General features: G+C 48.3%; 1 protein-coding gene across 8 annotated transcripts; it reads right to left on the bottom strand.

Moving 5' to 3' along the window:
* Positions 1-481: 481 nt before the first annotated feature.
* Positions 482-23,430, bottom strand: HSD11B1L (hydroxysteroid 11-beta dehydrogenase 1 like). Of its 8 annotated transcripts, XR_012642667.1 has the most exons (11): positions 23,328-23,430; positions 20,282-20,387; positions 17,790-17,885; positions 14,828-14,958; positions 10,173-10,284; positions 8,095-8,186; positions 6,023-6,116; positions 5,278-5,443; positions 4,783-4,972; positions 3,327-3,396; positions 2,739-2,811 (listed from the first exon to the last, which is right to left on the bottom strand). XR_012642667.1 is itself a non-coding variant. In XM_074978545.1 (10 exons), exons 3-9 carry the CDS (start codon positions 17,872-17,874, stop codon positions 4,786-4,788), a joined length of 867 nt encoding a protein of 288 aa, XP_074834646.1. In that variant the 5' UTR covers positions 17,875-17,885; positions 20,282-20,387; positions 23,328-23,430; the 3' UTR covers positions 2,739-3,396; positions 4,783-4,785. The 8 variants fall into 8 exon arrangements, 5 of the variants coding, with proteins under 5 accessions (XP_074834647.1, XP_074834646.1, XP_074834645.1 ...); XR_012642666.1 differs by having other exon boundaries at positions 3,327-4,972; XR_012642668.1 differs by lacking the exon at positions 4,783-4,972.
* Between the last annotated feature and the right edge of the window lie 26 nt (positions 23,431-23,456).

The raw sequence follows: 23,456 nt of genomic DNA, 5'->3' as shown, positions 1-23,456 counted from the left end.
CTTGTGCACACTGAACCAACAGAAGAGGAGCCTTTTTAACCAGTCTCAACTGGTTCTTAATTGGCCCCAGGTGTTCTAATTAGCTTGATTGCCCTGATTGATTCAGGCAAAATCCTTTTAGTTTACCCTGGGACCTATTTAATCTGAGGCTAATATATTTCCCTGCTACTACTCTCCTGTAGCCCTCTGGCCTGACTTTGTCACCATGCCCTTTCTGGCCAGTTAGGCCATCACAGGCCCTGACAATGGAGTCTGCCTAACATAACAGCAGTGGTAAAACCACTCTCTCCTCACTGACCCATTTGTCTGCCAGGTTTCAATCTGCCCAGGCAGCTGTGGTCACCTCTCAGCCAGTTTTGAACCAATCAGGGTAGCCATGTTGCCAATCTCCTTAAATGTTGTTTTTCTAACAACTCAAAATACAGCTGAAATCAACTTCAGGAAGTGACATATCTTTACGTGTCCACTGATTTATTTTGAAGGCAGACTGCTGGCTGTCCGCCTGCCTGATGGTGACACCATCCTCTGGCTGGGCACAAAGCACATATGTTGAAATATCAGCCCGGAGTAGGCAGCACCCTTGGGTTTTCCATTAATTCATTCCAAATACAGAGTGATGTGCTGTAAGGATGGGCCCCTTGCAAAGGGTGCAGCAGCTGCAGGGGCTGGCCCCAGTGTTTCCTGTGAGCTGAGCACTTGGGCAGCCACCCAGGTGCGTAGCAGAGCACCCGCAGCCAGCCACCTGTGTTCCTATTGGTGGTGCACATCCACACATGCCTGAGTGCACATAACAAAATATATTTTGCCCATGGATGGAAAAAATTAGAGGGAACCCTGCTCCCATCCCCTTTATTCTCGCAGCAGCTGACCAAAGAGCCATGTTATGCCAGCATGGGTTGCACTGGCCAGCACGGCAGCCAATAGAGTTCAGATGTTGTAAGGCCACTTCCCTAATCCTCCTTCTCTCCCAGTTCTGGGTTGGGCAGGTGGGAAGGAAGAGGAGCAGCACAGCCTGTTTCATGCCAGCTTTTTTTTTCTTCCTGGGGAGAGGGGAATTGAGGATTTTAGCTAGGCCTCGTCTACACACAGGCATGCACCATTTTAATTAAACTGGTTCACTTAAGCTATTGCAAAGCCCTGTGTGGATGCTTCCTTTTCACTTTAAAAGTGGTTTATTCTTATTTAGTTTAAAACTCTGCCCCCCCTCTGCCCAACACCCAACTACGATGCAGGTGATACTCAGATCCAGCCAGGCTCAGCTGGCTCATCTGCCAAAGGCATGGGGGGGAAGGGAGGCAGGTTGATCCGGCAGATTGGACTTGGGGTGCTGACGCAGGGTGCACTGGGCACTGTGGGGTTTCCTCTCTGCCTCAGTCCTCCCCTCGCTCCAGCCCAGAAAGGCATTTACAAACAACGGGCCAGGCTGGAGGGAGCTGGTGAGTTGCAAGGTGTGGAGGGGTGGGGAGAGGTGGACAGAGCTTGGAGTTTGGTTTACAGCTGGGAGGGTAGCACTGTGCTATACAGCTGCCCTTGGGGCTATTAGAGGTGATACATTTTTAAGTCATGCCCAGGATGGCTAGAGTGTCCAAAGAGACATGTGCTAAAATACACATAAGCAAACAACAGCTGGTTAACAGATACCGAGTGCTGCAGGTTTGCCCGATGGCCATGAGTCATCCCGCACGCTCCTTGTTGTTTCCAGTATAAAAGGTTAGTGACTAAGGGCAAAAACATCCATTCCATCTTGTGCTGCTTGGCTGGCCCCTGGAGCCACTTCCAAACCCCTCGGCTGCACGCACATCTTTAAAGGCATTCTCCACCCATGTGAGGCTGTTGGAATGTTGCAGTGTGCAGCCCAGGGGAAGTAGCTGGGCTCCTGCACTGGATCCCTCAGCCGTCTGCAGCTCCTGCTTGGCTGGACGATGTACCCACGGCCTCCAACGGTCCCATTTCTCACAGACAACCGGTTCCCCCATGTCTGCTGTAAAGGGCTCAATTGAGTGACAGCTGCACTGGGCCTTGCAACCTCAGACTCCAGATTTGACTGGCAATCACACTGCTTTTGAAAAGACAAGCAGGGTCGGGTTGTTGTTATTGCATTGCTGACGGGAGCCTAAGGTTGGACATTTCTGTTGGACACTGGGCTCCACGCACCTATGGGGGAAACAGCGCATGGAGGGCTTTTTGCCCAACTCTGCTTAATTTTCTCTGCCTTCACCTTGATTGCAAACAGCTCCATTGGGAGGGTAGCATGGTGTCCTTGTGATTACAGGTCTAGGAACAAGGTGGAGATGGTTGATTCCCAGCTCTGCCACTGATTCCCTATATGATCTTGGGTGAGTCACTCCATCTCACCCAGGACTCAACTGACTCGGGAGATGATAACTTGCCTCTGGTCTGTTCAGACTATAAGCTTTTGGGGACTGGTGTATTTAGTCTTGCCTCCGCACCGGGGACAGGACCTAGGCGATCTCTTGAGATCCTACATTTCTTTGATTCGACTACTGTCTCCAATCCCCAGTAACCAGCCACACTCCAATAGCCTCTGTCTTCATAAAGGCAAATCCATGGTCCCCTGGCAGCCAGCAACATTCTGGGGCGACAGGATGTCATCCCTGCTGTTTTTACTGTCTCCACCTCCGCCGCTTCTCTTCCATCCCGCAGCTGTTCACCATACACCCACGCCATGCAGCGCACAAACCATCCTAACACCACTCAGCTCAAAAGGGAGCAACTCATTTATTACCGAAGCCTGTGGGAGAACACTTCAACCTCCCTGGACACTCAGTAGCAGATTTCAGGTTGGCGGTCCTGAAACAAAGAAATTTCAAAAAATATCAAATGGAGAGAGAAATCTCTGAGCTGCAATTTATTTGCAAATTTTACTCCATTAACCAAGGATTAAACAGAGACTGGGAGTGGCTCAGACCTTACAAAAACAGCTTCTCTGCCCTGGCTGTTAAGATCTCCCCATTACACTGGGACAATAGCTCATATCTGCCAGTCTGATCTGACTTGTTTTTCCTCTTTTGACAGGTTCTTCTGACAATGGGCCATTTCCAATTGCTGAATAAACCTTGTCAGCTCTGACCCTCCCTTTTACTGGGACCCCACTCTTTAAATACCCCTCTGAAACCACCCTCCCCCCTGCACTCATGCATCTGGTGAAGCGGGTCTTTGCCCACGAACGCTTATGCTCCAAAAAATCTGTTAGTCTCTAAGGTGCCACAAGACATCGTGTTGTTCTCTAAGCTACAGACTAACACAGTGACCGCTCTGACACACATCATTTATTACCCAACTGTTCCCTGTGCATTGTCACTTACATGACTTACAATCCGTGGGCTCAGCGGAGCCATCCGTGGCCCAATTCGTTGCTACCACAAAGCTGCCAAACTAGAAGCAATACGTGAATTCCTTGAGTGTACATGAAGGGTATTCAGCTCCCCACCCCGCAACACATGAAAGCAGCTGAAACGACCTGGTCCACAGCATGGGTTCAGTGGCTGTTAATTGCTGCCACCGTGTGGTAGCCTGGCTGTCTCGCCCCAGTCAAATTGTTTCCCACAGATCTTTACATAAACCAATTTTCAGAAGGGCTGAGCACCTGCCAACTCCTATGGGGTCAAGAGCAGCGGTGGGCGGCTGGCGTTGCTGCCACCAGGCCCTGTTCCCCATTAATTTCACCTGAATTTGGGTCAGGCACAGCTGGGAAGGGTGTGTTCACCCAGGGCGGCTACTATGGTTCTTCCACATCTACTTTCTTCCCTGACCAGCAGGGGGTAGGAGCTGGGAGCATCGTCTCCCTGTTACCCTGGCCAACTAGGCAGGAGAGAGACCTGCAAGCACTGTCCCCCAGGCCCTAATGTAGCATCCCACTTTCACCTGGCTCAATAGTAGCCCGAGGAACCACCTGACTCGCATGCAAAGTGGACTTCTGGCCTAGCACTCATGTCTTACTGGCCATAAGGGGAAGAGGATGAAGCTGAATGGAACTGCCCAGGAGCTGGTGACCATATATCCCTCCACATATCAAAGATCACAGTTTGCCAATCCCAGGGCCCCAAGTCCTTGTTAGCATGGTGTGATGGGCTCAAGGATTTATCCCATGAAGAGGATCTGCCTCCTAGGGGGGAGCTGTCACTGGGCAGGGGCATCAGATGAGTCTCCCAGCTGGGAGGATGGTCTCTACATTGCATCAGAGAAGTGGGGAATCTTTATCCCTAGCCCTGGCAGATCGCGGCCTGGGGCAAGAGGAAAGACTCCTATCTGTACGAATGGGTGGGTGAGGCCACAGAGGCTGGAGACAATGCGGCAAGGAGCAGGGGGTATGTGAAGCTGAGGGAGCGTCACTCAGATGGCAGTGCAAGGGCGTTGGATCATGCATGGAAATATAGACAGAGTGGAATGGGTAAAGATTTATGGTTGATGGGGAGGGAGGGGCAGTGAAACACTGATAAGGGGCAGGGGTCAGAGTTAAGGTTAATGGGACTAGAGGAGGGGTCAGAACTAAGGTTGATGGTGAGAGAAGATGGGTCAGAGATTGGCTGATGGGTAGGGGTGAGACAGAGTTGTAGATGGGGAAGAGTCAGAACTAAAGTTGATGGGGACAGAGAAGGTTGCTAAGGTTGCTCCCAGGCCCTTAGTCAAGGATTCCCTGACATTTTCTCATTTCAAGTCCAAAACCTGCTCCTACTGAAGCCAATGGCTGAGCACAACTTCAGCAGAAGCTGAGGACCTGGCCACTGTATTTGCAGGTTGAAGGGGAGGGTGGCTCTGTACCACTCAGGTGCTGGTGTAGTTATAGAAGCTCTGCATGACTACATCCCGCTGGTCAGGGAACCAATCCCGCGTGAGGCACAGTAGCTCCAGCCACCAGGGGTAAAACACCTCCCGTGCCCTGGTGGCTCCCCCTTTGATGATGGCAAGTGCGGCATCAGCAGCTGGATAGGCATACATGGACACCTTGCCCCTGTAAGGGAACAATCATCTGGTCACACAAGCCTACCTATCATGGTGCTGTCCTGCTCCTTACGAACTGACATCTCAGTATGAATGATGCAAACCACCTCCACCCTTCCACACTCATCCACACTAATACATGCACACACTTGTGTTCACACTCATGCACACACACTTGTGTGTTCACACTCACGCGCACACACATTTGTGTTCTTACACTCATGCATGCATGGGGCAAACATTCTTGCCCCATTCTTTTACACATGTGAATGCCTGGATGGATGCGCACATTCTTGGGCATGTACACACACATACCTTATCTTTTCCAAAGCCGCGTCAGTGTTGATCAGCCCCAGAACACAGAGGGTGATGCACACATCTTGGTTCTGCATGGCAAGCTCCTGGCGCAGGGAGCCAAAGAACCCATCCAGAGCAAACTTGGTGGCAGAGTAAGAGGCTGTGAAGGGGGTGGAGAACTTCCCTAGAAGGCAAACAAGAGAAGAGGGAACCAAGTGAAAACTCTGGCAGACCACGCTGGGGGGCAAAGGTACAGCTAGGAGAGAACTCACTGGGGGGAAAAAAGATCCAAGTGGGAACAGAATATTTGCTACACTGCACCAAAGCTATTACTCTCAGGTTCTCTCACCTCAGTGCTGCTCAGTACTGGATGTATTAGAAGACAGAAACATCCAATCTCATAATGGACCCAGACAAGCATTACTGACATGGGGGAAAAGATTCCATGGTGTCTGGGCTGCCCCTGTAGCAATCAGTTTCACATTCTTGGCCAAAGTATTCAGGTGCTAGTTTGGCTGCTTCCCCCCCATGCCCTAGGACTGGCTACATTTCACTGGTGTGGCCAAGTGTTTGTGCCCTGGGAAGTGCTCAGAAGGTTGGGGCCCTAGAGGAACACGAAATGACGTAACCCACAGAAGCCCTGACGAGGACAAAGTCCTATTTCCACTGCAGTTCTGACTCCTGCTGCAGGCAGTGAAGCACTGCATGCAGGAGGGATACAGTCTTTACCAGCTAGAGCTCTGAGCAGGCTTCAAGCACTAACCCGTGAGGGAAGAAACCACAATCAGAGTTCCTTTACTCTCAGCCAGACTGGGAAGAGCTGCTGATGCCAAGGCCACATAGCTCAGGAAATTCACCTGGCATGAAAGGAGACAAGACAGGGGAAAAAAAAATGAGAAAGTAGCAGCCAAGCCTTAAACTAAACATTTGTTGGTAGCAGGAGGGCTGGACATGGGATTACCCACCCAGTGCATAGGTCATGAAACGAATGTTTGATTTGCTATATGAAACACCCAGGGAAGAGCTGCACCTATCCAGGGGTCTGGACTAATAGGATAAAAGGACCACTGCACTTTTGGGTACTTTAAGATTTGATTAATAGGCATGATCAGAGTTGAGGTTATTGCTGGACATTCACCCAACGATTTCCTGGGTCTATACATGTGTAGCAAAGCACAGATAGCTGTTCTCAAGGTTTTGGCCAGTAAGGCAGTGTCATTTCTCACCCACGTCGTAACAGCCTGGATTTGGTCCAAATTTCTCCTCTTCCTGGGTTTACCTTTATTGTGAACTTACTTATTAACAAAGAATAAGCATCAGGGTAGGGCTCCAAGAGGTAGCCTTGCTAAACTGTATCTGCAAAAACAAGGAGTCCTGTTGCACCTTAAAAACAGATGTTATTTCATGGGTAAAATCCACTTCATCAGATGCATCTCAGAAACCTGAGGTACATCTCATGAAGTGGGTTTTATCCATGAAAGCTTAAGCCCAAATAACTCTGTTAGTTTTGAAGGTGCTTCAGGACTCCTTCTTGTTTCATCAGCCTAAGTTTTCTCTTGACCTTGACTCTTCTTTCCTCTCCCAATCTCTCTGTCCGGAGCTCTAGTTCTTGTTGTTCTGAGAAGAGGCTCCAGCCCTTTCATATCATGGAATGAAGTTATTAGGACTCACCTGATGTAGCTTCCCAGTGAGTCAGAAAAAAACAGTTCAGCATCGTTAGGGTCCTAAAACCTGACTTCAGTTGTTAGGTCCTATTAGTTTTCCCAAATTAACATTCCTCGGCTTGGCAGGGTTTGTTTGCCTCTAGATTGGCCACAGTGTTACAATTCATTTCAGGGAGAGGGCCCTGGCTTACATGAGAGAGACACTCAGACCTACAGAAGACCTTTTGAATTTGAACCATCAGTTCTGTCACAAAAAAACACAACATAGCAAAGAAGACAAAGATAATCCAAGCAGCTGGGAACTTGCATAATTATCCCTTTGCAGGAGCCCTGTCGAAAGTAAGATGACCCACCAGAGGTCCTTGACATAGCAGGTTCTAGGAAATCTTCCTCTCCAAATGCCATCTTTAATCAGAGATTTCTTTTAACACTTGCTGTGTTTCAACTGGTTTTCCTTATCCATGTTTCCTCAATCTAACATCTTGGAACTGATGCTTATTAGCACGTAACCCAGTCAGTAACCATGGTATTCTTGTGCTTCTTCCTCTGTTACTGTTCCAGACTTAAAATATCTAAACTTCGTATAAACTGGAACCTTGCTGTACCTCTGATGGGTAACAACACCACTTGCTGATAGCAGCTCACTATCCTGCGATGCAAGATCACTTCCAGAGCCGTCTTTAGGCCAAATATGTTGGTTAGTTTGACTAAGAGATTGCCCCACAAGCTAATCACCTGCAGGCTTTTGCATCATTACTTTATACCGCTCCTAGACCATACATAGCACAAGTCCATCTGCGTATGGCACAATAGCTGACCACACATTGAGGTGATTCAGCCAAAGATGCTGCATCTGTAAGCAGGGTCCTTGGAGCCAATGACATGTTACGCGCCCTCACTAGCAGGTACTGCAGAAATCAGATAGAGCTGGAGAGAGATTGAGAGGAGGCAGAGTGGGCATAACCTAACCAGATCAGCTCCCTCCAGCCACATCTCTGACATCTCAGTTGGCTTCTCAATCCACAGCAAAGCATTACAGAGCTTTTCACGGCACCTTTGTTTAGCATCAAGGGCTCCATTTCAGTGGAATGGGCCAGGTCTGCATTTGTCCCAAGTCTCCCAAAGCGAGGGCTGATCCCACGAAAGAGCACTGGCTGCTGCAGAAACCCACCTGCATGAGCCAGCGGGTGTGTTCCACATCCCCATCCCACATCTGGAAAGGGCTGCTGCCAATGTGATTCAGCACCAGGTGATCCAGTCCCCCTGCAAGCAGCACAGCAGGATGGGGGTCAGGGTCACCCAAGGGTCAAGACATGCTGCATAAAGAGGGAAGCAAACCAGATAACAATTGTGTTTGGATTGCTGGGAAGAACTCCATCAGCTGGAGCCCAGGACGTGCCCAATTCAGGCAACACCCCTGGGCACCCTCAAAGCAGCTCCTAGAGAGATGGCAATGAATGTCTCTTTACAATGCCACTTGGCTCCTGGTGAAGCATTGCATGGTGGGAAACGTAGTGCCTGCCTGTTGCATCTTTATTTTAAAGGCAGAGGGCAGCTGCAGGCATTGTTCAATATCTCCTGGGGCACACACATGGCTCTGCCTTGGGCACTAGGTAGCTGGAATTGGCTATTCAGTTTACACATACACTCAGCCAAACAGAGGTATTGCTGGGACTGCAACCGCAACCAGGATGGAACAGATGCACAAAGGACACCCCTCACACATCCATCCATCACTGACTGAAGTGGGTATACTGAGGCACTCAGACATGACGCGATGGGGCTACATGAAGCCATGTCAAACCCAAAGAGAATGAAGCCAGGCACAGAACCCAGGAGTCCTGACACCCCACTCCCCAGCTCTGACCAAGGCCACACAGCTGAAATTGATCAACAGCACAGCCAGTGAAGGAAAGGAAAAGACAACTCCCTCCCATGCTTGTAGTAAATAAAAGCAAATCCTTCCAGGGAGTCATGCAGCAAGAGGAGCCTTGTGTGATGGCTTGTGACCTGGAGAGTCCTGCAGCTCAGCTTTCCCAGGCATTTTTGAATTTGCATTTACCAGAATCGACGCCAGGTGTTCAGAGGGAGCTCAGTGGATAGAGACTCTCTCAGGTCTGCGGCTCCCAGTTTCGATTGTCCTTTTGGGGTCATTGGGGCAGGGTGTAACACAGCCTGAGAAAAGCTGGGGCAGGCATAATCTGCAGCTAAACTAGAGAAAGGCCCCCATGTGGTTCTAAGAGACTTACATGACTTCCTGTGGCAGCAGAGTCTGAACACCTTGCAATCTTTTTAGGGTAGTTTCTTTCCAATTCTCTGTGGAGCACAGCAGGGTATTACGAGGGACTGAGCCATAGAGTGGCAAAGTGAGTTGCCCAAGGAGAACTAGGAAAGCTGTGGCACAGCAAAGAACTGAACCAGTCTCCTACAACCTTCCTCGGCCAGTGCTCTAAACACTGAGCCATTCTTCCCTTCCAACCTTCGCATCCCTAGCAGACAGAGCCTGCAGCAGGGTCCCCTCCTGACCTAGGGAAAGTCTGTCAGCACATCCAGTCTGTTAGATTCCCCCTCAGTCCAGAGGGACCCACTCCCAGAAGTTCACAGCCCACTGAGTACTTAGTCTTTTGTTAGAAGCTACTACGGAGGAGCACCTGAGGCTAGATGGGATGGTGCGGTCTGTGATGTGGACATGCATCCCTTAAGATTGGACTGAGGATTCCTTACACACACTGTCCGCATGGGAAGAGTATTCTCCAGCTAGGCCCGATCTGTTGGATTTAATCTCACTGGCACTTGTATAGGACCAGCCACCATAACAACAAGGTCTGATGCTGAACTGCCCTGTGCCTCATTCTCCCCCTGTGAAATCAGAATAACACTGGCTTCTCTCCATCCCTTCCTCAGAGAGGCATTGTGAGGGTTAATCAACTACCACCACTCAAAGATGGAGGGCTTGATTTGCATCTGAAGCAAGACCCCCTTAACATTGCTCTGACAGTGGACAAAGGATATGAATATACATCCACTTCGAGGGTGCTTTAGCAGAGCAGTGTAAATGAGAATCAGACTCAGAAATTCGGTATTATTAGGGAACCTTTCCCACCAGGCCATTCAAACTGAGACATATGCAACCTTATTCCCCTCCAGCCAAGAGGAACCTGGAATTGTTATAGTCCGAGCCTCCCTTTCACAGAGGCACCTGTTCTCCCCTAGCATCAGTCCCTTTTCTTCAGACAGCACAATACGCACCCAGTTTTTGCAATGCAAACTGCACCACCTTTTCAGGTGCTTGTGAAGAAGACATATCGGCTGGGATGTAAAAGACTTTCTTTGCTCCCAGCTGCAAACATTTCTCCATCACCTAGAGGAATAACAACAACCACAAACAAATCAAAGTATACTTTCTTTGGTGGGGAGAGACAAGAAGCTGTTTCAGCATTCACCTCACAGTTTTCATGTCATTGTCAGTCACAGCCAACCATGAATAAAGCCACGTGCTTTACACCCACATTTACTTCCATCCAGCTCAAAAGGGAGTGATTCTCATTTAACCAATAACAATTATAATGCTTTAAATTAAACCCCTAACCACACAGAATAAGAGTGCCCACATGTAAAACTGTACTAGACTAAACCAGGGGTCCTAATGATTTATTAGGGAATAAGCTTTCATGGGTAAAACACACTTCATCAGACAGACGGGAGTGAAAATACAAAGTCAAGAAAATTACTACAAAAGAAAGAAGTGACTATTTATTCCCCTGGGCCCAGCCTTTTCTGTCTCGCTTCCAACGGACTTCTGTCCCCTGCTGATACTTGTGAGCCCTCGCTGGGTGTGTCTCCACAGCAGCCTTATTCCGAACTAAACTATTCTGGAAGAGCTTATTTCGAGCTAACGCTGCTATACACAAAGTGCATTTCAAAGTAGCGCTCAGCTGTCCCCAAATACAGCGTCTACACACAGCCAGCCCATCTCAGACTACTCCAGAAAAGCTTATTTAGAACTAACGCTGCTACACACAAAGCGCATTTTGAAGTAGCGCTATTGTAAATTAGGGGGAAATCAGTCAAGGCGACTGTGGTCATTCAAAGTACCTGATAGGGAGATGTGAATGTCTCTGAGGCTAGGTCCACAGAGCAAAGTTATTTCAAAATAACTATCCTAATGTCTACACAACACAACCACCATTTTGAAATCATTTCCAAGTAGCAGCTGGCTTATTTTGAAGTTGGTAAACCTCATTCTACAAGGGATAGCTACTATTTCAAAATAGCTATTTTGAAACAGGTGTTAAGACAGGAAATAGAGCTTATTTTGAAATAAGCCATAGTGCATCCAACGGCTCTATTTCGAAATAGGCTCTGTGTGAGTAGATGCCGTATTTCGAAATAGCTAAGTGCCATCTCAAATGCATTTTTGTGTACAGCAGCCTTATTTCAAAATAAGCTATTTGGGAAATAAGGCTGCCATGTAGACATACCCTCAGATTTTATACTGGAATAGCTGTTGTATTTTAAATTTATAGTTTACCTTAATCTGAAATAACTCTCGAATGCAGACAAGCCCTCAGGCCGTGGCACGGCAAAAGGGCCTGTTGTACTCATACAACACGAACAAGAATAAAGCCTAAAGGTGACGCTTGGGTGAGCCCCATCCGAATACAATGTTCTTACGTTCACCTTCCTCAAGACCCAACCCTTCAGAATGTTACACGGGGCCTGTTCTCACATGACTTCTGTACTCCAGAGATGGATGAGTTTGTATTTCCAATTTACCTGCACTGATTAGAAATCTTCCCCCCCCCAAAGAAAATTTTGAGTTTTCAGTGATATATTTTACCTCAGAACGGAAATCTTTCAATGCTGCTCCCGTGCCTCATGTGAGCTGTCGTCCAAGTACCTCCCACTTCCATATCTCCTCTGTTGGTGGGGTTCCCTCGTGGACTACATCTCCCATGATGCACCCCGGCTTCAGCTCTTGGTGAGTCCATATGGTGAACCATAGCCATTGCGCAGTGGCGTTGCATCATGGGAGATGAAGTGCGACTTGACATCTTGATCCACGGACAAGAATGGCAGCATGTGGTACTCAAGCTGCAGCTCCCAAAAGGCATTTTGTCAGCATTTTAGAATTGAAACATTTTGGTTTGGCAGCACTTTCCAGCATAAAGAAAAGTTAACATTTTACTACAGGAAGCAGACGCTGCCCACGTAAAAATGAATATGGCCAACCCTCCCCTCTCAGCCATTTCCTAGGCAAAGACAGTTTTAAGGAAAATATCTGACCAGCCCCAGGGTCTACAACTTGCAGCTCTGGAGCTGCATGTGGCTCTTTAAGGACTTCTTTGTGGCTCTCAACACTATAATAGCAAAATTAAAAAACAAACAAAAAAAACCCCCTCCTGATTATTTTTGATAAATGTCGAACATCTAAAAGCCCAAAAATGAACAACTCGTACCTAAATACAAACGATGTGTAACTCCCACTTTAACATGTGCAGTGCATTGTGGGACATGATACTGTATCTGTGTTTTGTTCGTGTTGCTAATAAAGTCTTCTTTTTGAAAAGGAAGAAGCTTGCGGTATTCCTGCTGCGAAGGGCAACGCACATTTTAAGAAAGAAAACGGCAATTAAACCTGATGTAAAATTGGCATAATTAACGTGGGTTTGGGAGTGAAAGTCAAGAAGCACTGGTATAAACACACACGTAAAGTGTGAGGAAACAGAATATGTAAAGAGTTTGTGAACGACCTGCAGTAAACACATATCACATTGCTAAAGTGACTAGAGCCGTGTCTACATGTGCACGCTACTTCGAAGTAGCGGCACTAACTTCGAAATAGCGCCCGTCACGGCTACACGTGTTGGGCGCTATTTCGATGTTAACATCGACGTTAGGCAGCGAGACGTCGAAGCCGCTAACCCCATGAGGGGATGGGAATAGCGCCCTACTTCGACGTTCAACATTGAAGTAGGGACAGTGTAGTCGTTGCGCGTCCCGCAACTTCGAAATAGTGGGGTCCGCCATGGCGGCCATCAGCTGAGGGGTTGAGAGACGCTCTCTCTCCAGCCCCTGTGGGGCTCTATGGTCACCGTGGGCAGCAGCCCTTAGCCCAGGGCTTCTGGCTGCTGCTGCTGCAGCTGGGGATCCATGCTGCATGCACAGGGTCTGCAACCAGTTGTCGGCTCTGTGGATCTTGTGTTGTTTAGTGCAACTGTGTCTGGGAGGGGCCCTTTAAGGGAGCAGCTTGCTGTTGAGTCCGCCCTGTGACCCTGTCTGCAGCTGTGCCTGGCACCCTTATTTCAATGTGTGCTACTTTGGCGTGTAGACGTTCCCTCACAGCGCCTATTTCGATGTGGTGCTGCGCAACGTCGATGTTGAACATCGACGTTGCCGGCCCTGGAGGACGTGTAGACGTTATTCATCGAAATAGCCTATTTCGATGTCGCCACATCGAAATAGGCTACTTCGATGTAGGCTTCACGTGTAGACGTAGCCTATCTGTCCCGTATTAGGCAGGAGGGTCCCGTATTTGGGATGCCGAAAAGGTGCCTTGCCTCATTTTTTAAAAGTGATGAATTGTCTCGTATCTGGGCCGTTCCCCACCCGCAACCTTTTCCGCCAGCAGCTGCGCAGGCACAGCTGCTGGCAGAAGTCACTTCCCTGAGCCTCGGGGAAGCGGGGGAGTGTGGGCAGCTGCTACTTCCCCAGGGCATGGGGAGTGCTGGCAGCTGCAGCTTCCCCGGGGCTCCCAGGAAGGGCTGGTGGCTGCCGCCTCCTTCCCGGCTCCCTGGGACTTCAGGAAGCCGGGGAGGAGACACCCCTCCCCCAATGTCTCCCTGTCCCGCATTTGGGACAGGAAGATAAGGTCACCCTACGCATTACAATTCATTGGGCTTGTCTACACTACCACCTTCCTTTGAAGGGAGGATGGTAAGTAGGGTGTTGGGAGTTTACTAATGAAGTGCTGCCGTGCATACGCAGCACTTCATTAAGTAAGCTCCCCCCACAGCAACTTTGAAGTTTTAAACTTTGAAGTACCGGCACGTGTTTAGCCACGGCTCACCCACCGGTACTTTGAAGTTTAAAGCTTCAAAGTTGCCACAGGGGGGAGCTTGTTTAACCAAGTGCTGCATATGCATGGCAGCACTACTCCCAACACCCTTGTAGCCAACCAGGCTCGGGTTCCCCAGAGACGAGGCTGCACCCAGAAGGCGAGTGCTATATTTGGTTTAATGAAAGCACGTGACACCCGCGATGGGAGCCCCGGAGACGCCGCAGTCACCAGTGGGGAAAAGCCCGATGCGTCGGAGCTTCGCTCGGGGAGAGGCTCAGTAACAGGCCTCCTAACACTAGCTGATAAAGCTGAGCTCATTAACATAAGATTGCCTAAAATTGCCTATGCATTTCTTATCACTATCTCTGGTGGCCTACTGCCAGCGTAGCCTTGAAATCTTGGCAAGCGCAGCTTGTTCTGCAGCTGTTCCCATGGCAGTTTGCAGCTTTCACCTTGCACAGACTGGTCTGTTTAGATTCTCCTGAGGATTCACAGAGGGGTCGATCTGCTCTCATGAGACCGTTACAAACTCTTCTCGCACCCTACACCCTAATTACCATCCTTCCTTCGAAGGACGGTGATAGTGTAGACAAGCCCATTGTGTGTGTGTAGTTCTTAAAATAGAAGTTACAAAAGGTATGGTTTGATGTTATTTATTAAGGACTGTCTTGTACTCACATGCATTGCGGCTCTTGAATTATTGACTTTTTACTGGATTTGGGGAAAAAAAATGGCTCTTCCTGCTATTTTGGTTGCGGATCCCTGGACCAGCCCCACACGCTATATATTTTTACTTCCCATAGCTTTACTCCTTTTGCCTCTTACTGCATGAGGCGGCTCTTACCTTCTGCAGCAGCGTTTCCCTCCTGGCAGTCAGAACTATTTCAGCACCAAATCTGGAATAATGATATGCCATCTGCTCTCCGATCCCCATGCTGGCTCCAGTCAGGAGAACTCGAGTGCCAGAGATGGTATCTTGGGGTGGGGGTGGAGGTGGGGATGGAGAGAGAGCACAAAAAGAAGGCATTAGTGGAAGAAGAATTGGAAGGATTGGTGCAGGGAGCTCCCAAGACAGGAAAGTTCAGGTGAGTGTCCACAAGCCTGGATGCTTCTCCCAAACCATGGCAGATGTAGGATTAAGCAGGAGATCCCATGACTTCAGGCTGACCAGTGACAATCACAGGCCCATTCTGCTTCAGGCTGGGTTGCAAATACCATGGAAACATCAACTTTCCTGGTACTGGGGTCTCCACTTCTGACTGGTATCCGGAAACACAAAGGCTAGCCATGGTCTCAACAGCTGGTTCAACCCCATCTGCACTGAGCCATCTTAGCCCATCTTCCACCCTCACCCCTCTGGTCATGCTACAGCTGACACCACCCACCTTCTTCCCCCTCCTAACTCCAGTTGCCTTGCAGCAATCTCAGCCTGCCTTCCTGTAAGTCATGCTGCACCTGGTTCATCTAATTAAGTTGTAACCCATTTTTTCCATCCCTAGTTACTCAGTCTGATTCATCAGTCCCTTGCTATGTCGTCCTCTGGGGCAATGCAGAGACCACAATCAAGATGGAAGATTGTCACTAAAGAACCCCAGACCCAACAGACTGACAGGTCGATTGTTGAACTGCTGCTTGATTAATGAATCAGTTTAATGTTGGTACCGTGCTTTGAGGAGGTGAGTGCTAAGTATTGCTGTTATTGGATACCTAGGTAATACACCTTTAAACCTCAAATTCTGGGATTGACTGCCTTCTTCCAATGTAAAAACTGCACAGTGCAAATCTCCAGCAGCACTTCGTTCTTCTTTCTTGCCCCTTCCCTATTTTGGATAGGTGGTTTGTATGTCCTTCCTCCAAAGTCATGATTGTACTCCAGGCTGTCATGCAGATAGGTCCCTCTGAGGCCTGCCAATACCAGGACCGTGTGCCAGCTCCTTTGGTTACCCCTTGCTCTCCCCCTCTGTCTTCCAAGAGCTATCCCATGCATTTAGCTCCCAGGTTTCTGCAAGATAGGCACTAGCCTCCCGCAACTTGTCTTCAATTAGAGCAACCCTCATTATGCCCATAATAATTTCATTTACTTTCCCATCACAGAATCACAGAACACTAGAAATGGAAGGAACATCGAAATGTCATCAGATCTAATTCTGTGCCCTCAAGGCAGGACCAAGCACCATCTAAATCGTCCTGGACAGGTATTTGTCTAATCTGCTTTTAAAAATCTCCAGTGATGGGGATTCCACAACCTTCCTAAGCAATTTATTCCACTGTTTAATCATCCTGACAGAAAGATTTTCCTAGGCCGTGTCTACACTAGCCAAAAGCTTCGACATTGCCATGCAAATGGCCATTTCGAAGTTTACTGATGCAGCGCTGAAACACATATTCAGCGCCTCATCAGCATGCGGGCGGCCGCGGCACTTCAAAATTGAGCAGATAGGAATAAGGGGACTTCGAAGTCGCCGGGGTCCTTTCGAAAAGGAGCCCCGTCTGGATGAGCCGCGCCAATTTCGAAGTGCCGTGGCCGCCCACATGCTAATGAGGCGCTGAATATGTATTTCAGTGCTTCATCAGTAAACTTTGAAATGGCCATTTGCATGGCCATTTCAAAGTTTTTGGCTAGTGTAGATGTAGCCCTAATGTCCAACTTAAATCTCCCTTGCTGCAATTTAAGCCCATTGCTTCTTGTCTTATCCCAAGAGGCTAAGGAGAAGAATTTTTATCCCTCTTTGTGTAAAGCTGACAGACCCAGGTCATTCACATGTGAGACTGAACCTGGGATCTTAGGAGCTAAACCATACACCTCTGCCACGTAAACTAAAAGCCATATGGCCCTTAGCTGTAAGGAAGACTTCATGCTCCCTTCTTCAGTGGCCTCAGTACCTCTGGGTTACAGTTGAAACAACCTTTTAGGTACTTGAAAGCTGTTCTGTCCCTTATCAGTTCTCTTTTCCAGACTAGCAATCCCAATTCTTTCAATCTTCCCTCATGAATCATGTTTTCTAGACTTTTAACCATTTTTGTTCTTCTCTGGACCTTCACCAATTTGTCCCTGAGGTCTAACCCCCTAGTCCCCACCTCCACGTTCTTTGCTGAGCCGTTGTGAGGGGAAATGAAGATCCTACAGGACCCCGTTCATGTCAGGAGACAGCTGAAATGCTGCTTCCTGACCCAAATGAGCTGGCGGGGATCCCTCCCTGCTGTGGCAAGGGGAAGGAAGCAAGCATGTTGGAGCTGGGAGGCAGTTTAAATGCTGTGTCCTGGCTCCAATGGGCTGGCAGTGAGAGGAGCCTGCTTGCAGTGGTTATTCATTTACTTAACATCCCTAGTGTGGTGTTGAGCAGATTTTGAAATTGTGTCTATGCTCGCTTTTAAAGACAGTGCATTCTGTGGTGGATTTGAAACATTAATGCATCTGACCCTTGTTTAGCTTGTCGCATGCATTACTATGTTGCAAACCTCTCTAGTAAGACTGTCACCCAAAGCAAATGTGGTATTTATGAGCTATCAATTCAGCTGAAAAAAGTGTGTGCACCATGTTACTGAAAACACTGGGAACCACTACTCTAGACCACAGGCAAGGGTTCTACAGACCACAAGTTGGGAACACTTCCCTTCCCCCATCTGCCCTCCGCAGGTGCTGGAATTAGGGGTCCTGCCACACCACACGGATATAAATTGTTACCCTTGTAGACAGGGTTTACTGTTTGGCTCCATAACTCTCACCCCACTCGCAACTCTACAGATTATTCCAGCATCCCTGGAAGCCTCTTTCCAAGCACTGGCTGTTTCCCCTCTCCACCTACCTGGGTTGAAGGTGTCTCTCCAGAAGATAGCCAGGAGCCCAGCTACAATCCCAACAGCACAAAGCACTTTCCCCAGCAGGATCATCCTTGCAGAAGCTGTGGGGACATGGAAGAAGAGAGCTTTGAGGGTGAGTTCCCTGTGCACTGTGAGCTGGCCTGTGTGAATAATGTAACCGCAAATGTGCGATGTGTCAAGGCAAGGCAAGGCGAGTCCCCAGGGACAGTTAGGAATAGCCTGGGGAGGTCTGACTGCAAAATAGCTGCAGTTGTTGGTTGCAAACAAAGCTGGGCGGGGCCTAGCTGATCAAAGAAGCAGCTACCAGAGTTCCTATGGTATAAATTCAAAGGGCCCTGGAAGACCCTGACCCTAGTGCTGTAGGGTTGAGTCTCCTTTAGGATGCAGTGCAAGCCGTTTGGTTTCCCAAGGAGCTAGGTCATTTCAAATTTAGACACCCCTTGGCTAAGCCACGCTACAACTGTGCCTCTCCTTCACCAGGGACCTTTGATACACGTTTGATAAGGCCCCTCCTAGCAGTAAACAAGAACAGTGCAAGAACCAAAGTCTTGGTTTGGTTAAAAGTTCACAGGAAAGAAAGCAGAGGCACAACAGCACAAGAAAGCTGCCTCCCCCAGCAGAATTATTTGATTGGGTCCCCGGACTCCAGGCTCAAGATTCCCTGCCAGAGCCTCAGCGAGTGTAAATCAGCATTGAAAACCAGTGGAAAAGAGTTTTGCATACTGCCAGGTTTCACACGTTAGTCTGTCTCAGCAAAAACAAGGAGTCTGGCAGCACCTTCAAGACTTACACATTTATTAGGGCATCAGCTTTCATGATGTGCAACAAGGGGTGTCAATTAACGGGTTAATGCTTGCCATTAATGCAAGCCAGAATTAACAAGCTGAAAAATGAAAGCCCGTTAACGGCAGATTTGGAAAACCAGCATGAGCTGCTCTGGAAAGGCACAAGAATGCAAACCGCCACCAGAAGGCACACGGAAAAATATCCCAGTTCCAGCAAGACCAGACTGTGACACTCATCCTGCTCCCCCTCCCTGGGGACCTTATTTTTAAAATAAAACAGCCTGGCGGGAGGGGAGAGCTTGCCCAACCTATCCCCCTCATCCCTAAGCCCTGTGCCACCTGTAGTTGGGGGCTGAGCCCCACCCCCCAACTCTGCACTGCAGAGTCTACCCACCTCTGGCCCTACGCCACCCACAGCTGAGACGGAGATAAAAAGGAAAGGACTCTTTTGAATACGACACAAATATACTGATTATATAGAACATGGGGATCCAAACTTTTGGCTTGCCTGGGCCACATTGAGTGAAGAGGAATTGTCTCGGGCCACATATAAAATATATAATATAGTTAATGTGTATAAATCACATAATAATGTTAAAAGTTTACGATCTTGTGGGGCCACATTACTAGCTGTCCAGGGCCGCATATGGCCCGCGGGCCACAGGTTGGACGCGCCTGATATAGAAGAATGTATTGCATTATTCTATTATTTAAATAGATAGCCTTATTATTGTATAACAGCCTGACTAATCACAATTAACTTTTTAATCGCTTGGCAGCCCTAGTTGCAGCTCAAGACAGGTTACGTCCTAATAAAACTGATTTACAGCAGTTGAGTGTCTGACCCAGAGGGGGCAACTTTCCTCACTGCCCCAAATGCCAGTGCAATGGCAGCTGGAACGAAGCGGCTCAGAGAAAGGAACAGTTGCTGGAGGCAGGGGGAGAGGGGTCCGTCTGTGATGTACTCTTGTGAAAATCAAGAGGAAAGTGTTCTGAGGCTTGGTCTACACTAGAGAGTTAAGTCGACTGCAAATACACCATTCTAGCTATGGCAACTGTGTATTTAGAATTGACTTATTTCCACTCAGCTTACTTGGCTGTTTACCCAGAGGGCAGGCCCATCAACCTCCCTTACTCCTGATGATATTGAGAAGTACAGGGTTTGACTGTCGAACCCAGATAGAGATGTGCAAAATTGAACTACCAGGATCACAAAATCGAACTCCAGACGATCAACCCCGACTTGGTTGAACTTCCCAGTAGTGTAGGCAGACCCTGAGTGCCCAGTTACTGCCACCCGGGAGGTCTCAGGCAGAGCCAGGCAATTTGAACAACAAACATACTAGTAGCATTTTAGCCTTCCCGAGTGGGACCAGGGAGGGGTGTCACATGCACAGTCTCCGGCACCCGCAGATCGGACGGCATTATCCGAACAGGCACTGTCTGCTCTCATTTGCACCAGAATAAATCAGTAGCAATTCCACTGCAGTTAATATCTGTAAATGCACGATCTGTCTAGATGAGATCATTCCAAATCAGCTGCTGCCTGCACGCTGGCTTGGAGAATGCCTTGCCCTGAATCTGTGTCAGTTTGGACTTGGTCTTTTGATAAGCTTCCCCTCCTGGATCTGAACCTTCTGCGTCATGTTAAACCCCAGATTGATTTGAAATATAAGCTTTAAGAGACTCACCTGTTTAAGAGTCTGCCTTTCCGTGACCAGCCAGAATGGGTAATCTGCTCTGCGGCTACATGGCAATTGCTTCTAGAAGGTTCTCCTCAGAGGAGCTCACCCTGCTCTGTAAAATGGTGTTTGACTCAATTGCACTGGAATTTGAGAACTAAGGACAAAGAAATCTTCAGCAAAGCACAATACATTCTACAAATTGGCCAAGCTAACAATAGAGCTTTGCGTAGGCAGGCAAACAAACAAACAAACAAACCATTTGTATCAATCATCCCCCTTCCTCTCCACGCTAGCTCACCAATTTACTATTCCGGGTTTCAGAGCCCAAAGCAGTGTTTCTTCCCAGGAAGTGTCAGGAATAAATCAAGAGGGACACAATACATCTGATACATGGTTGATGCAAACCAGAAAGTTTTTACTTAAAACTCCTTTTATTTAAATCTTAAGCGTTCACACACACAAACACACACACTTATGTTATAGCAATAGGTCGGTACAATTTCCAAAGCCTGCAATGGTTTAGAGGAAGCAACAGCAAGTTGTTGATGGCCTTTCCACTGTGGAGTTTGGGGTACTAGCTTCTTTCCCCCAAGAAAATCTCCCATGGACTTCTTTGAGGTATTTACTTTTACCTAACTAGACTGTAGCTAAATTAAAGTACAAAATCAGCTCCTATTGGCCAGAAACTGGCCAATGGGAGTTGATAAATTGGGGGTGCATTGTCCTACTACTAGCAAAGTCTCTCAGTTCCTATTGGCCAGCTGCACAAAACTGACCAATGGGAACTGAGAGATTTTGCGGAGGGCAGAGGCAGTGCAACTGGGGGCAAAAACTGGAAACCCTCCCCACCAGCACAGAAAGATGCATGACACACATTCTGGGCTGGGGCTGCTGGCAGTCAGGAAAGCCTGCCCAAGAGTGCCACTGGCCAGGAGTCTGCTTCCGGTACCACACCTCAACTCCCTCCCAGATCCCGCATCCTCTCTTATGTCCCTCCCCCAGGCCAGAATCCTTTCCTGCACTCCAATAACATGCTCCAGGACACAACCCACACTCCGAACTCCTTCCTCAGACCTTCCACTGTCTTCTGTGCTCCAACTCCCTACTTGAGCTCCCTTCTGCATCAAACTTCCATCCCAGACCCCACACCTACTTCACAAAAGAGTGTGGTCCTTCATCACTTACCAAAACCTTGGAGTGGCAGCCATCAACAACTCCTGGCTTAAAGAGTTGCTTTCTAGCCTTCCATCTTTCCCCCTCTTGGCCTTTATGTTGTGTTCACGCACTACCCAAGCACTTTAGCAGTAGCTGAACTATTGATGGCCTTAGTCGTGTAGACACACACCCACTGAGATCTATAAACTCCTAACATGCAGGACACCATACAGCCATCAGATGCTGTTAACTTGCTTTCACTGCGCTTTGTCAATGACATGGAGCGGAAAGGCATTATATGCTCTTCAACTCTCAATCTCTACGAAACAGCTATGATTGTCTGTTCCTTGTACCTCACACCTGTCTGTTTTGAATGAACAGGATTTAAATAAATAAATAAATAAATAAATAAATAAATAAAAAGCCATTTCTATCCTTAGCTGGACATCACAGCCAAGAATTTCAGAATCAGCACCAACACTCAGCTTTAGCCAGGACCTGAAAATCTCAGTTTACATTAGATTCCGAATACATATATCTTATATATATATATATCTTATGAAATTTGCACTGCCACAAACTCTTACACCAGGGTCAGCAACCTTTCTGAGACAGAGTGCTGAAATTTGACCTTTTGCCCTCTATGTACAGTCTGAGTGCCTGTGATACTTTTAAAGTCACTGGTAGCATTAACTGGTCTTTTGTTAATCCACAGGCAGCATGGCTTTGAACACGTTCCCAACTGCATGGGGAAGAAGCGGTAGGGCTGAGCTCCTGCTCCACATACCAATTAAAACCTGTTCGTGTACCACTCACAGATTGCTGACCTCTATTCTACGTAATCCTCAATTTATATAAAATCTGACACACAAAACAAATTAAACCTTTTTTTAGCAGCATCAACTGATTCACCTGCCACCGCACCATGAAAGTCAACAGTCACATCTAATTCCAAGCCCCAGTAAAATAGCCACGCTTGTAACATGTTACACTTTTTACCTGTGGGTTCAAAGTAGTAGGCGCAAGTCAAGAGCTATAGAAAAGAAGAGTAACAGAGAGGGAGCTGTGCTAGTCTATATACCATCAAAACAAAACACAGTCAAGTAGCACTTTAAAGACTAGCAAAATAATTTATTAGATGAGCTTTCGTGGGACAGACGCCAATTCTTCAGACCATAGCCATACAAGAGGTGTGTGTGTGAATACACTTGGAGGGGGGAATTTTTTATTGCGACTGTGTTACCGAAAATTCGGTCTGCCTAGCTGAGAGCCAATAACAACTGGACAGGGATAAGGAAGATTTCTTTATTTCTGCATAAAGAAAGGAGAGCCAAGTACCTTGGTACAAAGGCTCTACCTGGATACAGAGCCAGGTGTCTTTTATACAGCGGTTACACTTAGCCGTTCCCTGATTGGTGGTTCACAGAATCCTTGCAAAACATCACTTTTGCAAGTTTAAGGCTGGTTTTAGCTGCTTCAGGGTTGCAGACGGGGGGCCGGGGGGGTTGATGTGTCCGCTTTCACATCACGGCTGCTGATTTGAGATGGCTGTAAACTGCCCAGGCTGAACTTTTGCGTGACAACTGAAAGGCTACAATCTGCACCAGGAAAAGCACAGCCCAGCTCTGAAATGCAGGGCATGGGAGTAGTGGGGGTGGAGGAAAGGTGCAGCTTGGCGCATGCACTGGGGAGCTGCAACGGGAGACTGGACGAGTTTCTTACAGAGGGGGCGGTGAGAGCCATTGAAACTCACTGTAAATCCTGGGTGCAACGGAAAACACTTCAAGACAGGGGCGCTGCGGTACCCCAACTCCCCCCGTCCCAGCACCAATGACCTGCAGCACCTCGCACGCCCACCCCGCGCTGAACGCACGCGCGCAGCCACAGCCAGACCTACCTGCCCGCGCTGGGGTGACCTTAAGCGGCAAAGCGATCACGTGTCTGGCTTCGCCCTCACCTGAACCCCGCCCAGCCGCCATGGCAGCTGCCGAGGCGGCGAAAATGTGCGCGCCTGAACCACGTGGCT

The sequence above is a fragment of the Carettochelys insculpta genome, chromosome 27 (genome assembly GCF_033958435.1).
Source record: "Carettochelys insculpta isolate YL-2023 chromosome 27, ASM3395843v1, whole genome shotgun sequence".
Taxonomy (NCBI): Eukaryota; Metazoa; Chordata; order Testudines; family Carettochelyidae; genus Carettochelys; species Carettochelys insculpta.
This window is presented reverse-complemented; position numbering and strand designations above follow the sequence as displayed.

Excerpts from the sequence above, each read along its gene's own strand:
- HSD11B1L (XM_074978543.1), bottom strand. The coding sequence starts at position 17,874 with ATGATCCTGCTGGGGAAAGTGCTTTGTGCTGTTGGGATTGTAGCTGGG. Across the intron at positions 10,285-14,827 it reads GGGAAACGCTGCTGCAGAAG|GTGATGGAGAAATGTTTGCA; the intron begins GTAAGAGCCGCC and ends TTATTCCTCTAG. Across the intron at positions 4,973-5,277 it reads GCGGCTTTGGAAAAGATAAG|GGGCAAGGTGTCCATGTATG; the intron begins GTATGTGTGTGT and ends GTTCCCTTACAG.